The sequence below is a fragment of the Cyanistes caeruleus genome, unplaced genomic scaffold (assembly GCF_971803275.1).
Source record: "Cyanistes caeruleus unplaced genomic scaffold, bCyaCae1.hap1.1 HAP1_SCAFFOLD_107, whole genome shotgun sequence".
Lineage (NCBI taxonomy): Eukaryota > Metazoa > Chordata > Aves > Passeriformes > Paridae > Cyanistes > Cyanistes caeruleus.
The window spans coordinates 202,905-221,202 of NW_028255908.1; the positions used below are offsets into that span (position 1 = coordinate 202,905).

The 18,298-nt window shown below is 49.3% G+C and overlaps 1 protein-coding gene across 1 annotated transcript; it reads right to left on the minus strand.

The window, feature by feature from the left end:
- Positions 1-1,793: 1,793 nt before the first annotated feature.
- LOC111946198 (uncharacterized) lies at positions 1,794-18,280 on the minus strand. The gene is made up of 3 exons (XM_086873750.1): positions 18,129-18,280; positions 4,141-4,267; positions 1,794-3,915 (listed from the first exon to the last, which is right to left on the minus strand). Exon 3 carries the CDS (start codon positions 3,799-3,801, stop codon positions 3,076-3,078), a length of 726 nt encoding a protein of 241 aa, XP_086729876.1. The 5' UTR covers positions 3,802-3,915; positions 4,141-4,267; positions 18,129-18,280; the 3' UTR covers positions 1,794-3,075.
- Positions 18,281-18,298: the final 18 nt, after the last annotated feature.

Here is an 18,298-nt window from a genome sequence, read left to right on the forward strand (position 1 = left end):
ACTGTGCTTTCCAGCTGCTTTGCTCCAACTCCCCCCAAATCACCACGAATTCCACTGAACTGAAACAAATCCAAATCCTCGTGGGTCGGGACAAGGGCAGGGAGAGGTCACTCAGGGATCACCATCAGGGGCACAACAGCCCGACCTGGGGAAATGAACTGAGATTAGCACTGAGCAAATCAGATCCGGAGAATGAGGATTAAAATCAATCTTGAGAAACACCTCCTCCCGCTCCTGAACTTTTCTGTCCGGGCCGCTGCTCTCGGGGCACAGAGAGGGGCCCGGCCTTGTCCCTCCAAACCTCCCTGGGAATCACCCCAGTGCCCTCAGCCTTCCTTGTGCCCATCCCCGGGGCCCCTTGTCCCTCCCAATGGCTCCCGTGGCTCTCCCAGTCCATCCCAGTCTCTCCCAGTCCATCCCATTCACTCCCAGTCCATCCCAGCCTCTCCCAGTGACCCCTCCTGTCCATCTCGCCCCTCCGTGGATCTGCCGCCCCTCAGCCAATCAGAGCGCGTCTCTCTGATGACTCATCAGGTGCCGGGCAGATCCACAGAGCCGAGAGCCCCGCGCTGGACTCGGCCGCTCAGTGCCGCGCACTTCATTCCCAGTCCCTCCCAGTGCCACCACAGTCCCTCCCAGTGCCACCACAGTCCCTCCCAGTGCCACCACAGTCCCGCCCAGTGCCACCACAGTCCCTCCCAGTGCCACCACAGTCCCTCTCGGTGCCACCACAGTCCCGCCCTGAGGACCCAGAGTCCCTTCCACTCCTTTTTAGCCCATTCCCAGTCTACTCCGAGTTCATTCCTACTTTACTCCCAGACCTCCATACTCTCTTCCAGTGTCCCAGTATCCACTCTCATCTCTTCAGTGCCACCCCAGTCCCTGTCAGTCCATTCCCAGTCCCTCCCAATGCCACACCACTCCTCTCCCATCTCTCCCAGTGCCCATCCCAGCGTGTCCATCTCGCTGGTGCCCTCCAGCTCCCAGCCCGGCCCCGGCCGCCTGCTCTGCTCCCTGATGGATTTCTCCCCTGCCCACATCCAGCTGAGCTGCTCCCAGGGCCAGCAGCAGCTCTCGGGCCACGTGCTGGCCACTGCCGTGCTCCCCAGCGGGGACTGGAGCCAGCAGCTCCTGGTGCTGCTGGAAACCGCCCCCGGCAATGCGGGCTCAGCTCCAGCTGCAAGGTTGAGCACGGCAGCATGGAGCACCCCCTGAGCCGGCACTGGGGCACGGCCCGGCCCCCACAGCGCCGGGGGCAGCGGGGGAGGCACTGGGGGGGCCCAGAGGGGGATTGGGGTGTGCTGGGAGGAACTGGGAGGGAGTTTGAGACAGACTGGTTTAAACTGGAGAAGGGATTGAGGTGCTTAGGATGGCTGGGAAGGGGTTTGAAGGATATTGGGGAAGGTGGGATGGGGTTCTGGGGGTCTTGCTGGACCCTGGGAGGGAGTTTGGGGGTGCTGGGTGTCACTGGGAGGGATTTGAGTGAGCCTGGAGGAGCTGGAAGGAGATTGGGCATTGGAAAGCAGGGATTGGGATGAGGTTGGTTGTGCCGGAAGAGACTGGGAGGAGTCTTGATGAGTCCTGGTGGGGCTGGGAAGGGACTGGGAGAGGGTCTGGGGGTCCTGGGGCAGTGGGGGGAAATTGGGAGGGGGCTGTGGGATCCTGAGAGGAACAGGAGGGCCTCTGCTGGGTCCTGGGGAGGCTGGGAAGAGACTGGCAGTGATTTACCAAAATAGCAATATTGATCCAGTATCAACATCAATCTGTTAATGGACAAAAAACCTCTCCAACAGTTTAAAGTTACAAAGTGGATGTTTAAATCCCAGCACTGGGTAAGTGCAGGAGTCACCCCTTAATATGCACTGCAAGTTGACAAAAGATTCCAGTGTCTATTTATGTACAAAAGTCTTAAATATCCAAAATACTAATACATATTAATACCAATACATATGCATAATGCTAACATTTCCCATTCCCCACTTCGTATTAAAATGTACGGTAATGAATTTAAAAAGTCATTCTGCCTGCGTGATGGGCGCCCTAATTAGAGGAGGAGGTCGTTTTGGCAAGGAGGAATCATCAAGTGATGAAGGAAAACCGTTCTTCCTCACTCTCACCTTTCTACCTTTACAATGGTTAACATTACAAATGACATTTGGTACAACTCCAGTTTCCTCCCTTGTGACTTTGAAATGGGTTTCCAGATGTAAGGTCTGTGATCTTCCTGAACCCGTTTATCACTTTCTCTTTTCTCATTATAAGCACAGAAAAACAAACACACAATGAAAAGGAATTTTTTACCTCAGTCTGAGATTCATTATCTCAAATCCTGCTTCTCACTTCATCATTAACTCTAACTAGTTCCAACAAGGCCTATCTCTAGCCAAGACCCCTAATTTTTCTAAAATTACTAATTGTTTAAAATTAGTGACTCCAAAGGAGGTTTCAGAGGGTCCTGGGTGGGCTGTGGGAGACTGGGAAGGACCTTGGAGGGGCTTGGGGTGTCTGTAAGAGGTTTTGGGGGTCCTGAACCCTGCAGACACCCAGGGATGCTGTGAAATGCTGCCTGCAGCAAGATGCTGACAGGGATTGGAGTCTCCGTGTTGGGTTTCGTCTTCCTGGCACTGGGGCTCGGCTTCTGCCTGCGCAGGAAGGTGAGGGGGGATCCCGGGGGTCGTGTCCTCCCTCCCCACAGAGCGTGTGTGCTCCCCTTGGGCCCCTCAAGCCTGGTATCACCTTCTTTTCTCTGCCCACACAGCTCCTGAGGCAGCAGGAAAAGGTTCTCTAGGATTAAAAGTCAACGAATCCACTCTCCCCAAGGAATTCCCACTGCTGGTCTGTGTCCCAGTGGATGTTCCTGCACCTGTGTTCATCCAGGTGCCCACAGGGAGCCAGGAAGATGTGGAGCCTCCCAGCCAGGTGTCTTCCCAACACGCATCACCAGGACCACGGATCACCAGGGCTCTGCCCAACGGGGGTCACTGGGGATCATCCAACGCCCATCCTCCCATGGGGGATGGAGCTGGAGCAGCGCACGAAGCTCTTCCCGCACTCGGGGCACTCGCAGGGCTTCCCTTAGTGGTGCCTCCGTTGGTGTTGGGTCAAGTTAGAGCTGGTGGAGAAGCTCTTCCCACACTGGGGACACTCGTAGGGCCTCTCCCCAGTGTGGATGCGCCGGTGGACGGTGAGGTTGGAGTTGTGCTTGAAGCCCTTCCCGCAGTCGGGGCAGCGGAAGGGCCTCTCGTCTGTGTGAATCCGCTCATGTAGGAGGACATGGGAGCTGCGCTGAAACCTCTTCCCACACTGGGGACACTCATAGGGCCTCTCCCCAGTGTGGATGAGCTGGTGTTTTCTCAGGTCAGAGTTCCTCCCAAAGCTCTTCCCACATTCCAAGCAGGTGTAGGGCCGTTCCCCTGTGTGGATCACCTGGTGTTGCATCAGGTCAGAGATATCTCTGAAGCTCTTCCCACATTTTCCACACTCATAGGGCTTTTCCCCAGTGTGGATCATCTGGTGCCGGATCAGGTGGCAGCTGTGGCTGAAGCTCTTCCCACATTCCCCACACTCGTAGGGCTTTTCCCCAGTGTGGATCCTCTGGTGCTCGATCAGGTGGGATCTCTTTCTGAAGCCCTTCCCGCATTCCAAGCACTTGTGGGGCTTCGCCCCCAGCTCTGAGCTCCGGCTGGATCTCTGGCCGTGTTCCTGGCACTGGGGGGATCTTTCCTCCTCGCAGCTCCCTGAGCTGGGTTTGCAGCCCTTCCTTGTGTGGCACCTCCAGGACTTTTCCTCCTCCTCTTCCATTTAGACACAGTATGAAAATTCCTGATGAGGAGGAAAAAAAGACAGGAGAGAGCCTTGGACTGGGGGTTCCTCCATGCCCAAGTTCATCTCAGAAAGTCATTTGGCATCTTGTGTCTGTAACAAACCAAAACACCAAGATTCAGCCCAGACATCCTCCAAACATCAAAACTAGATCAAAAAGATCAAAAACTAATCAAACACCAAATTCAGGCAAAACCCCCTCCAGAATAGAAAGATTCAGCCCCTGCAAAAAGACAAAGCACCAACATTTAGCCCAATAAAGCTCAGAAACAACAGGATTCAGCCCAGTGAAAATCGTGGATCCCCCTCTCCAGTCACCTGCTGACTGTGGGCAGGGAAACACTCCTGGGACTGCGCAAACAGGGAGGGAGGAACCTTGTGCTGCTTCCTCTTCCTGCTCCTCCTCCTCCTGTGGCCCAACTCTTGCTCACACCTCTTCCTCCTTCTGTAAAACCCGAGATAGATATTTTGACCATTTTGTTCCTCAACCCTGCTTCTCCCTCACTTCTCCTCCTGCCCCCAGGCCCAGCACCCACTGCCGCCTCCCTCTTCCCCCCCAGTCCCACAGCATCCCACCGCAGGGGCACCGATGCAGCTGGGCCAGCTCGGCCTGGGGCAGCGCTGGGCTCTCGGCCGCTTCCACCCGCACTCGCTCCCCACTGCAGCCGCTCCCGCCACCACAGCGCAGGGGGGCCCGGCCTTGGCGCTCCCCCCTCCCACCTCCCCAAATTCCCCTCCAGGGGGGCGCCAAGGCCTGGGGGGGAGGGGTGCAGCTGGGATCCAGGTAGGACCATTGAGGGGACAATATGGAATGCTAGAAGGGCATCCTGGACAACGGGATGATGACCCCAAAATATCTCTCAAGGGTCCCTTGGGAGCATGTGGAGGTCGTTTGCACATTCTCCCAGAGGGAATTAAGGACATGGACACCCAGGGGGGCAATAAGGGAAGTCCAGAAGGCATTTAGACAACAGGGGATGGATGGTGTTGGTGTGCTGGGAAGGGACTGGCTGAAGGGGAGTGTGCAGGAATGTGCTTAAGGCAAGAAGCAACAAGAGCAATCTATGGGGTAAGAAAAAGGATGATAGAAAAGAACAGGAAGAAAGAAATACTGAGGATTGGGATGTTTTCCAGAAGGGTCTTATCCTCAGAAATTGCCAGCTGACTCCAATCCTTTGTATCCCAGTTTCCAGGACAGGAAAACAAGGAGGTGAGGATTTCAGGGGGTTTCTCTGAGCTGGGAGCGGCAGGAGCGGGCGCAGAGCTGCGGCACCGGGAGCACGGGCTGGGGGCCTGTGGGGAGCTGTGGGGCCGGGCCGGGGCTGTGGGGCAGCCGGGGCTCAGCGCCGGGCGCTGCCTGAGCCCAGCACCCCCCGGGCAGGGCCGGCAGTGGCCCCCGGCCCCCAGGAGGCTGCGGGACGCCCCGGCCGCTGCCCGGCCCCGTGGAGCTGCCGGCCCTGCCCGCCGGGGGGGCCGCCTTTGGACACTGCGGCAGGACAGGGACCGGCTCTGGGATACGGGCTGGGGAGGGGAGCCTCAGCACAGCCAGCACGAGGAAGGAACAGCTCACAAATGGCGATTAGACCTGCAAGGATCCACATGATCTTTTAAGCATTTCCTGCTGGGTCCCTGGAGAAAGGAAGGGTTTTGCAGAAAGCTCAGCAGCTGCCACACGATGAGCACCCACAGGCACTGAGGGGGGGCTGCAGCAGCGACGGAAGAAGCCCCTGCAGCACTTGCTCACAAAGGCTCAGCAGCTGAATGCAGCAAGGGATGAGCAAAAGGCCAAGCTGAAGGCAAAGGCCATGGCGCAGCTCCTACAGCCCCTGAGGGATCAAGCCCAGGGCCCAAGGGGGCCCCAGCACCCAGGGGACACCCTCGGCCACAAGCACCTGGCACAGGCATTGCCCTCCTGGCCAGGGCACAGCCCACCCAAACAGCCCCTGGCAAGGAATCAGCCTTCCAGCTGCAGGGCACAAGGACACTGCAAGCACAGACAGCAGCACCCTCAGCACCAGCAAGTCCAGCCCTTGATGGACACGCATTCTTAGCGGTGGCACAGCTCCCATTCCACCAGGGACCCACCACACTGCAGCCCTTGGGAACATTCAGGGTGGGGCTGGATCCAGAGGAGACCTTTCCTGATGGACACAGGGGCCTCTCCATCCACTCAGAATCTTACACCTAAAGGTGTTAGGGAATATTTAAATTATTAAAGCACTAAGTAGGAAAGATGAGTGGGTGTGTTTTATTCAGCCACTATTAGCTGATGTGGGGGATGGGTTTGAAATGCAGGAGCTTTTAGTTGCTCACAATTGTGATTGTAATTTACTGGGAAGGGATTTGATGGCTAAATTGGGAATGCAAATGAATGTTGCAAAAGGTGATACAGAGGCTGGTTCTGTTGTACCTCTGCGTCAAATGTCTGGCAGAGCCACGGCTGAAGTGAACCCACAAGTGTGGGCAGCCCCAGGGAAACTGGCAAAATTAGATATGGAGCCTCTCCAAATTTCCCTGAAGCAACCAGGACAAGAGGTGTCGAAAAGCAATCCCCTGTTCCAAGGGAGGGAAGGAAGGGCTCACAGCCTGTCTGGGAGACCTGCTCAAGGCACGGCTTGGGCAGCCAGGGATGGCTCCCTAGAATGCTCCTATCCTGCCAAACAAGAAATCCAATGGAATCCACAGAATGCTGCAGGACCCAAGAAGAAGAAATGAGATGATGAAACCGAGGCACCCCACACTCTCAGATCCTTACACCAGCCTCAACCAGGTGCCCTCCTCACACTGCTGCCATTCACAACTTGATGCAAAAGATGCTTTCTGGGGATCTGCCCATTTCCAGAGGATGCAAACACAATCCTGCCTTGGGCTGGCAACAAGAGCTAGAAGGGAAAATGCTCAAGACATGGACGGTCCTTCTGCAGGGATGCACGGAAGCACCGGCCTGATTGGGGCAAGCCTTGCAGGAAATATCAAAGGAATTGACCTCACCCCCAGGGACTGGCTTAATGCAGGATGTGGATGACTTGATCCAGTCAGAGAAACAAGGAGAAGAGGTAGAGGAAGCCTCTGTGAAATGGCTTCATTTTCAGGCTAAAAAGCAACTTTGAGTATCTGGAAAAAAATGGCAAACAGTAGAGAAAATGGTTAAATATTTGGGACCTATTTTAACTGAAGCTTTGTCTTGTATTGACCCTGAGAGGGCTCAGGGAATCTCAGAAAAAACGTTTCCCTGGACTAAAAAGGAGCTGCAGCAATTCTTAGGATTAACAGAGAATTGCAGGAGCTGGACTGAGGATTCTCTCTTCTAGCCAGAACAGTCTGTGACTTTTTTACCCCCAGATAGTCTCAATGTTATGGGCTGGACATAAGAAAGAGAACAAAACAAAATGAAAAAAATAAAATGATTGATGCCCCAGCCATGGCTCTTCCAGACTCAGAAATCTGAATTGCAAGGGAATATTAAACAGGCCACCTCTGAGCCTGCACTGAAGGCAACGCAGCAGCAGCCAGGGCTCCCCAGCGGGGGAAGCCCCTGCGCCTGCCCACAGATCCTCTGCTCAAATCCTCGGCCTGGGCACCCTCCTTTGCCATCTCCAGCCACTGCAGGACAATCCTTGCTCTCACTCTTGCAGCTTCAGGCCTTTCTGTGCCTGCCCTCGCCACAGCTGCTGGGGAAGGCACCGGGACAATTCCACTCTGCCTCTCAATTCCACTCACACTCTGCCCTGCCTGGGATTAGCTGCTGGCAAAATAGACCAACTTGAAAACGGCTTCAAATCTAATTTCTCTAAAGGGACTTGGTTTGCCTTTGCCTTGGGGAAAGGAATTTTAATGTTTCTTTTCCACCACTCAGCACAGATGAAATTAACATCTCAACAGATTGGGAATAGCCCAAAAGATTCCCCCCAAGACAACGACCATCAACAAAACATCAACAGCCAGCAGCAAACATCAACCAACATCTGACCCAGACACTGCCCCAGGCACAGCTGGAGACACCTGGTCTGGAAAAGGCTGAGCGGGAAATCCAGGAGTGCCCACCTAATTCCCATCACAGGCACAGAAATCCGGCTGCAACAGGAAACCAAATCCTAACAACTCCACACCTTCAAACCAATGAACATTAAACCAACGGAATTCTATGGGGTCAGACTGTATATAGCTTAGGAAACATCTATTAAATTTACATGTCTTGGAATGACTTTCTCTGCACACCCAGCCAAAGTGAGGAATTAATGATTTCTGTTGCACATTCTGGCCAGACTCAAGTCATGCCTTGATTTTATATTGTTGGAGAGTTTTTATTCATCCCACAGTTTTGGTGACAAGACTACACCATTATTATGCTTTTCCTTAATAATCCTACTTCTATTTTGTTAGTTAGACTGGTAGTGCTGGGCCAGGCTTGCGAGAATCAGTTTTTAGACTTAGGGCAAGAAGTAGAAAAAAACTTTATTGCTTTGGATTCTTTTGGGAATGTGTGTGCGTGGCTGTTATGATGGCAAAAGTTTGGTGTGCGTTTTTGAATGTTCACCCTTATGTGCCTCCGTTTTAAAAACTAAGAGGTTTAAAGGTGACCCCCATAAGTTGTAAAGAGATAGTATAGTATTTTTTTCTTCAAAAATGTCACTTTTGGAGTGGCCATATGTGAGTCATCCCATGGCCACCTGGGAAGAGAAGTTTCATTCCAGGCAGCCAGGAGAGGAGCTTTAGAAATGCAAATTAACACTGATGACCCAAAGCCTGCACAATGGCCCAGTGGCTTCCTGCCTGCAGGAGGAATTGGACTGATTCCCTTTGCCCCTCAGCCCAAGCTCTGCCTGCTTGCACAGATGGAATTTGCACAGCTAAAGGCAGAGCCCATTGTGAGGATATCTGACTCTGCAGCAGAAATTGGTTCAGCTGCAAAGGAAAACAGAAAATGGAGAATGTTGTGAAAACTTCACTAAAACAAGTGGGGGGGAATCATCCCTGTCCCCACTCCAACATGTGCTGTCACTGTCTATGTTATATAGGGTGTATCAGACCACTGGGGTTTATTTGCTACCAAAAGTTCAGGGAAATCAGTTGGGAATCCAAGTATGTGATGATTTAATGAGAGAAAAGCTGACAATTGATGCAGCCCTGGCTAAAGGGGGCGCCCAGAAATGGGGAAAAGATGAACGGCCGCCAGAAGAAATCCTGCAACACCACGGAGCAGACCCTGGGACCCCTGATGAATTCATAGCAGGTACCAGAGAAACCATTTGTCATTTCAATGGGATAATTAGATTACAGGATGTCATTAAAATAATACCCAACCAGACAGCTCCAGCTCCTGACCTTCCCCCAAACCAATCCACTCATATGAGGAACACAACATTTCACCATGGGATGGGATCAGATTATCTTTTAGCAGAAAATCGAGGCAGAGTTTGTGGAAAAGTTAAGTAACTCAAACTACTCTTGGCAAATAGATAGCACTGGAAAAATAGTAAAACACATAACAAAGGAAATAGCAAAGCAGCTCATGTACTTGTTCAAACGTGGAAAGGATGGGAATGGGACAGAGTTTTGTGCTTCCCTCACAGACCACGGGTTAAACAAATGCTGTTTCTCCTCTCATGCGCTACAGCAACTCTCATCTTTTTACCATGCACCACACCTTGCTGAGTGCAGCTCATTCAGCAGCTGAGCAAGGGGATGCAGGTGGCAGCCAGGCCTCCTGAGCCACAAACAGCTACAAAAGGACAGAGAATGAGGGCACTGACAGCAATCCCAAAAACAAAGAACACCCAGGAAGAAAAAACAGAGACAGTGAGTGAATCTGCTTGGAGATGGGGCCAGGGACTTGTACATAAGGAAGCAATGGGAGAAATCACCAGTTTCAGAAAATGTTACTAATTGACAAGGACTGCTGCTCAGACCAAGTCCCACTACATTCCTGAACTTCCAGAAGAACAAACACTTCACAGAGCCATGAATTCTCCGGAAGCCCATCCAGCTGCGACCATCTGCGCCGCTCACAACGTCCCTCTGAGAGAGGTGAGGTGCTTTTCGGTCTGCTCTGGTGCCTGCCGATAAGACGCAGCCAAAGCTTCGCACGGTTGGGCTGGAGGAATTCCTGGTATTGCCCAGGCGCCGCCTGTCAGACAAGTGCGAAAGCGCTGCAGGTTGGGCAGCAGTGGTGTGTGGTGTATTGTAACTGTAACATGGAGAAGCTTAAAGGGATTTGAGGTGGCAATGCCCCTGTACCACCTACTTCTCCTTTGGGGTGCTTATTAGCACGTTGCAAACAGGGAAACTTTGGGCAAGATTTACGTAAAGTTGATTGATTATTGTAATACATGGTGGCCAGGATATGACCTGGACAGTGGGGAAATGTGGCTGAGAAATGGATCTTTGCAGTAGAACACCATTTTACAGTTGATGTTGTTCTGTAAGCCAGAGGCAAGGTGGGATGAAGTTCCGTACGTTGATTTGTTTTTCTATTTGTGAGACAAGCCAGAATGGCAGGCTGAGTGTGCATTGATGGCAGTTAAGGCACGAGTGAGTGATAAATGTGAGCTTTGTGTAAATGGAAAAAGTTCTTTAGAGCACCTGGCATTAAAAGAAAGTTTGTGTCGGGGGAAAGAGATGGATGTTGATTTACAAGTGGTTTCAGCAGAACCAGAAGAACACAATTTTGTTTTGTCTGCCCCCACTTCACCCAATCCTATTTCACCTAACCCTATCTCGCCTAATCCCACTTCACCTTTCCCTCTTTATCCTCCTCTACTGCCTTCACCTGATCCTGCTTCTCCAGGAGATGATCCAAATCTAACCGTGATACAAGGAAATGTGAAAAATGCTGGGGAGGAAGATAGCAGTAGCAGGGGTGATGATAATAAATCAGCGACACCGGTATCCCATCGGACTCGGTCACAGCTTGCTCCGGTTCTGGGTAGAACGGGAAAAGATTTGGGCAGACAAAGGTGGACTGTGATTGCCCCCTTGAGACAAGGAGTACGAGTAGAAGGGCCGGTGTTTGTAGAAGTTCCTTTTTCACCCACAGACCTGATAATCTGGAAACAATCAGTTGGAACTTAGAGAGAAAATCCTGATAAAGTAGCAGGAGTGGTAAAAATGATTATGAAAACTCAGAATCCAGATCGGGATGATATACAAGTAATAGTGGAGAATTTAATGGACTCTACTGAGAAAGAGATGGTGCTTAGAGCAGCCAAGGAGAAGGTGAGAGAAGATCTCAGAACTGGGGTGGTGACGGCGACTTTAGATGAGAACTTTCCAACCGAGGATCCTGGGTGGGATCCCAATGCCTCTGGGGACATGCGGAGCCTGAAGAGATATCAAGAGTGGCTCCAGACAGGGGTTGGGAATGCTGTACCTACGGCTATGAATTGGTCTAAATTGTATGAGATAAGACAGGAAAAGAAAGAATCCCCTGCTGCATTTTTGGAAAGGCTTAAGGAGGCAGCAAGAAAGTATACAGATCTTCAACTAGAAACAGAACAAGCGAATGTTCAGCTGGCATTCATTTTTCTTGGGCAGTCGCAGGATGATATTAGGAGAAAATTGCAGAAGTTAGAAGGAGAAGATTCAAGGAATTTGAATCAATTACTTGAAATGGCTTGGAAAATATACAATAACAGGGAAAAGGAAGCTAGTAAAAAGCAGCAGCAAAATCTTTTGGCAGTGATCCAAGGAAGAGAGAATCCAGGTTTCAGAGGACGCGGCAGAGGTGGTCGTGGACTGGGGAGGGGCGGACTTGGCAGAGGACGAGGGGGATGGGTTTTGCCAAGATTGGGGTTAAATCAATGTGCTTCTTGTAGACAAGAGGGGCACTGGAAAAATGAATGCCCAAATCGGTTTAACCAGGGCAAGCAGTTCAATCAGAATCAAGATGCTTCCAAATTAATGGTGCTGGGGGAGTACAGCAGCTGACTAGAATCGGAACAAAAACCAACACAAGAACCTTTAGTAACTATACAATTGGGAGATAAAGAAGTAAAATTTCTGGTGGATACGGGGGCTACATATTCTGTGCTAAATGATCTAAATGTCTCCAAACTGGAGACAAAACAGCAACAATAGTTGGAGCCACAGGGAAGGAGGAGAATCGACCATTCCTGCAACCCCTGGATTTGTGTTTTGGAAACAAAGTGTTAACATATGAATTTTTATTTATGCCTGAGTGTCCAATTCCACTTTGAGGATGAGATTTATTAGCAAAACTTGATGCAGTGATAACTTTTGAAAACAGGGAGCTTTTAATGAAAATACCTGAATCAAAGACAGGACAGATCTTAATGATAAAAGAAAAACTAGTCCCTACTATCCCTCAGGAAGTAGAGGATGCAGTAATTCCCTCTGTATGGGAAACAGACATACCAGGAAAATCTAAGTTGGCACAACCAGGACATGTAGAATGAAAAGAAGGAGCAAAAGCTGTCCAGGTTAAACAGTATCCCATAAAGCCAGAAGCACGGCAAGGAATAGTAAAGATTACTGGAAAATTTTTGAAGTACCAAATTTTAGAAGAATGTGAATCAGAATTGAATACACCAATATTTCCAGTGAAGAAACCAAACGGTGAGTACAGACTAGTAAGGGATTTAAGAGCAATAAATGGAATAACTAAAGATATTTACCCAGTGGTAGCTAATCCCTACACATTGTTGACATCTGTGAAAGAGAAATAGAAATGGTTTACTGTAATTGATTTAAAAGATGCCTTTTTCTGCATACCCCTTGACAAAGAAAGTAGGAAACTGTTTACCTTTGAATGGGAAAATCCAGACAATGGAAGGAAAACCCAGCTCACCTGGACATGACTCCCACAAGGATACAAGAAGAGTCCAACCCTATTTGGAAGCCAGCTGGTGAAGGAGCTGGAGATTTGGACATGTTCTGAGGAAGAACATGGAGAATGGCATGTTCTGAGGGAGCAATACCTGCTGTTATAGTATGTCGATGATACACTGATAGCTACAGAAAACAACCTGCATAAAGGTAACAATTGAGATTTTAAATCAACTAGGAATGGGAGGATATAAAGTGTCTTAAGAAAAGGCACAAATTGCCCAACAGACTGTGATTTACCTGGGATGTGAAATCTCACAAGGGCAATGTAAGCTGGGTACTAACCTTATTCAAGCTATTTGTACTATTCCAGAACCCCAGAACCTACATGAGCTACGAGTTTTCCTCAGGATGACTGTGTTGCCTGTGGATCATGGACTATGGACTAATTGCAAAACCCCTGTATGAAGCCCAGAAGACACAACCACTTACCTGGGGCAAACCACAGAAGGAGGCCTTCCTCAAACTGAAGGAGGCATTGACAATGGCTCCGGCGTTAGGATTGCCTGATCTATCCAAAGATTTTCAGCTGTTTGTGCATGGAAGATCACACCCAGCACTGGCAGTGCTGACCCAATGTTTGGGAAGCTGGAAAAGGCCGGTAGGCTGCTTTTCCAAACAACTTGACAACGTGAGTGCTGGATGGCCTTTGTGCCTGCGGGCAGCTGCAGCCACTGTGATGCTGATCCAAGAAGCCAGGAAACTCACGATGGGCAGACACATAGATGTCTATGTGCCACACATGGTGACCACTGTCTTAGAACAAAAGGGGGGCCAATGGCTATCTCCAAGCAGGATGATGAAATTCCAGGCAATCCTAACCGAGCACGATGATGTCACAATAAAGACAGCTAAACCTTTTGAATCCAGCTTTGCTCCTTACCAGCAAACACATCTGCCCAACGAACAGAACTGGTTGCTTTAACCAGGGCATTAGAGATGAGTGAAGGGAGCAAAGTAAATATCTGGAATGATTCAAAACATGCTTTTGGAGTGGTGCATGTACACGGGGCACTGGGGAAAGAAAGAGAACCATTGTCTTCTCAAGGCACACACATTAAACATCAAGATGCAGTCCTGCAATTAACAAAAGCATTACAAAAGCCTGACCAAGTAGCAATCATGCACTGCAAAGCTCACCAATCAGGAAGCTCCAAAATTCATGAGGGAAATCGGAAATCAGACTGGACAGCCTGACAAGCTGATCGAGAAGTGCAAACTGCAATGGCATTTATACCTTTAAAAACTAATGTATCTCAATTCAATTTACCCCCAGAACCAAGATATTCAATAGAGGATGAGAAATTGGGACGCTCACTGAATGCACAGAAGAATTCAGAAGGGTGGTATGTGACTACACAGGGACAAGTAGTGGTACCCCCCTTGATAATGAGAGAACTTCTACAAATTAAACATAACAAATGCCATTGGAGTGCAGAGGCAGTGGTGAAATTGTTAAAACAAAATTTAATTTCAGGATGGATGTTAACAACGGCAAAATCAGTAATGTCAAAATGTGAAATTTGCTTAAAGAACAATCCAGTGGCTAGATGACAGGCACAATTAGGGAAAATTTGGGTAGGAGCAGAACCAGGAGATTATTGGCAAGTAGATTTTGTAGAATTACCAAGAACTCGAGGATACAAATATCTATTGGTAGGGCTTGACACATTTTCAGGATGGCCAGAAGCTCTTCCCTGTCACACAAATCAAGCAAAGGAGACAGTCAAGTGGTTCCTGCAAGAAATCATTCCAAGATTTGGGGTGCCTCTAGGAATATCATCAGATAGGGGCCCACATTTCACAGCCACCGTAGTGAGGGAGGTGAGTAGGTTACTGGGAATAGCTTGGCATCTCCATACACCATGGAGACCCCAATCCAGTGGGCAGGTAGAGAGGATGAATCAGACATTGAAGAGGCAAATCAGCAAAAGATGCCAAGAGGCTAAATTGCAGCAGCCACAAGCTTTACCAATAGCACTGCTGAGGATTTGGATAAAGCCTAGAAGCGGGATGTCAGTCAGTCCTTATGAGATATTGGATGGGAAACCATATGAATGCCCTGAACCTAATCCAAATGTACATGTTACAGGGAAGCAAGAGGTGTAGAATTATGTTCTGTCTCTTGGAAAAGCTCGAGCTCGGCTTCGGAGCACCCTTGTGTGGAACAGGCCGCTGACTCTTGAGAATCCAGTTCATGACATCCCCCCGGGAGATGAAGTGTACGGTAAAAGCTGGAACGAAGAACCATTAAAAGAAAGGCGGAATGGACCCTATCAGGTACTGTTAACTACCTTGACAGCAGTCAAAGGAGCTGGACTGGATCCCTGCATACATTACACCAGGGTGAAGAAGGTTTCCCCTGCACTGTGGACTGCACAAACTGTAGGGCCAACAAAGCTGCAGATAAAGCGGGTTTGATTGTTTCAAATGTCTAGGTTGCTAGTGACTGTAATGGTGATTATTTCATGGCCTTTAGGGCCATCAGCAGGAATCAATGCTACCTTGGGATGTGAAATGCAAAAGGATCAGCTGACAACCCTTCATTTTAGAATGAAGAGGGATGTGGGGGTGCAGCCAGAACCACAAGTGATAAAAGTCTCTAATACTATTCAGGCAGAAAATGGGATGATTGGATTAATTAAAGATTTGGCCAACATGCAAAACATCAGCAAAATAACTGCCTGTCTGCCAATACCAAAGGCAGCAGGAGACCAAATAAATTGGAGAATTATAACATCAAAATTACCTGAAATACAAAAGAATAAAAATGAAAATGTGAGCTGTGTACTGCAAATAGATTACGAGTACCCAAATAAGACAGTGTTTGAAAATGCTGTGAAGCCAAAGTATTCATCTATATGGGATTTTAAGAAAATGGAGGAAAGTATGAACCAAAACTAGGCTGGTATGGGGGATTAGGGAATTATGGATGGTGTTATGAAAAGACAGCAAAGGTCATTAAAGAAAAGATTCCATTATCAAAGTGGAAGTGTGAAGGACAGGAAGGAAAAGATTGGGCTGAAGCTTGGGACAGTGCATGGTCAATGAGTGGGCTTCAGAAATTCCAATCTATGGCAGATAGCCCTTGGTGCATTAAGTGGGAAGGCTCTGAAAATGAAACAGATCCAGGGGTATGGAACACTGCAACCAGTAGTAGAATGGAGGCAGACAAAGTGAATTGGTGGGTATGGAACAAAACTTAGGACTGTACTTCTGATGATGAAGAAATAAAACAAATGCCACTACTAGTGGTAGCCCTGCAAATTGGATGTGCCTGCAGAGGAATCAAACATAAACAAGGTGAAATAAATGACAAGATAGGACAAGTGATCCAAAAGGTAATATGTAGCACAAGTACAGTTCAGAGTCCAGGCCAATTTGGATGGGCAGCAAGCGATGGCACCTGGACAACACATTTGCCTGTAGGTGAAAAAGTAAAAGAGATTACTTGAGGCCTCCCCACCTTATGCCAAATTTGGAAAAGGTCCCCATTCAAGGGAGAACATGAACTTCTGCAAATAAGGACTAGACAAGAAGTTCAGGAAAACAAATCTGAAGATGAAGAAAGATGGCAGGAACCCCAGGCAGTAGTATAAAATTTGAGTGGGTTCTGGAATCCTTGATTGGTCCAATAGCAAATTATAACAAATAGAAAGATGTTGTACAAACTTACAGGCCAGGTAGAAAGATTGGCAAGAGTTACCAAAGAGGGATTTAGAGTGCTAAATGTACAATTACAAGCAACAACTAAAATGACCCTGCAAAACAGATTGCCTTTAGATCTGTTATTGTTGAAAGAACACGGAATGTGCGGGTACCTAAAAGGACAAATTGATCACTGCTGCATCCACAGCCCAAATGGAACTGCAGATGTAGAACACAACATTAATCCACTAAAACAAATAGAACAGGAAGCACAGAAAGAGAGGGAAGATCTGACCACAAGTTGGGTAGATAAAATTTTTGAAGGGTTAGGTTGGAATGTGAGCTCATGGATCAAACCTATTCTTGAGAGTCTGATAATCCTACTGATTGTGTTCTTTGTAATCTAGTTAATCTGTGCAGTTCTGAAAGGAGAGATAAAGAAAAGAGTATCCTGGAACCAGAAGATAATAAAGGCGCTGACATGGGACAGAGATCCACATCCACATTTGTCATCTCCAAGTCCTCCAGAGTGTAACAACGCTTACGACAACTGTGGATTCAAAGATGAACATCAAGTATAAACACAGAAAAAGGACTGTATAGAGTGAAAGCATTACACTTATTACAGTAAAGTAAAATATTTTTAAAGGGGGGAAATGTGTTACTATGGGGTTAAATGTTTCTGAAGATGTTTCTTAAAATCATTTAGAGGTAGGCCATAACAATGCTCGGTATTAGGAATGGTCTAGCAAGCTGAAATGTTTATGGTAACGGGAACTGGTACTTGGGGTCTCCAAGATACCCACCCAGAGATAAGATTCCGACATGTTCATGCAAGGATGAGCTAACTCTCATGACGCAATATAGATAAAGTTAATGAAGCAATATTAATGAAGCAATATTGATAAGGTTGTTATAGTGATTACTGCTACAGCTGAAATTGTAGAAACATCTGCACTTTGGACAAAGACGATGGAGGTAGATTTGGGTTGCTGATACCCCCAGTTCCTGCACGCTACAATAAAGCACCTGCATACAATCAATCTACAATTATGTATGTTCCTGAATGCTAACAAAGACAGATCAAAAACTTCCAAAACACCAAAAATCTGATATCCCCCCAAAATACAAAGATTCTGCCCCCACAAAAAAAAAAAACCACCAACATTCAGCCCAATAAAGCTCAGAAACACCGAGATTCAGCCCCGTGAAAATCGTGCATCTCCCTGCCCGGGCACTCGCTGCATGGGGGGTGAGGGGGGCAGTGAGGCCGGGCCGGAGCAGGGGGTGCCTGGGAGAGGCCCCGAGCCCGGCAGAAGCCCCTGCACAGCCATGCAAGTGGCTCCTGGCCGGACTCGGGGATCCCCCTGGCCATCCCCGCTGGAGCAGCCTGGTCCTGAGGGACTCTGGCCCCTGCGAGGGACCCCAGGCTGCAGCAGGACAAGGATTCCTGGCCCTCAGGGGGAGGCAGTGACATGAGCTGACTGTGACCCCCATCCCTGTGCCTCTGGGCGGGGAGGGGGACGGAGGGGGGCACAAAGTTAAGCCCGGGAAGGAGGGACAGCTGGGGGGAAGATGGATTTCCGTAGGAATTACTTTACTTCTCGTTTTCTTGTTCTGACACGTTTGAGAATAAACTCAATTAATTTTCCCAAGTCAGGTGTGCTGTGCCCGTGACCAAGGATTGAACTGTCCCCAACCTCATCCCGACCCCCGAGCCTTTCCTTGAGTGTTCTGCTCCCCGCCCGGGACAGGAAGGAGAGTCACAGAGTTTTGGCCTCGCTCCGGTATGCCCTGCTCCATCCCGGACTCACCCCCAGCTCCCAGCGCCCTCAGCTCCCAGCGCCCTCAGCTCCCGGGCACCCCGAGCTCCCGGCGCTTCAGCGCAGCGGCGCTTCCTTGGCCTCCTGCCCGGGCCGGGCCCAGCGCCGGGGCCGCTCCTCAGCCGAGGGGTCCGAGAAATGGCGGAGCGCAGCCCAAGGCA

What these genes read in the sequence shown, in the direction of transcription:
- LOC111946198 (XM_086873750.1), bottom strand. Translation starts at nt 3,801, where the DNA reads ATGGAAGAGGAGGAGGAAAAGTCCTGGAGGTGCCACACAAGGAAGGGC.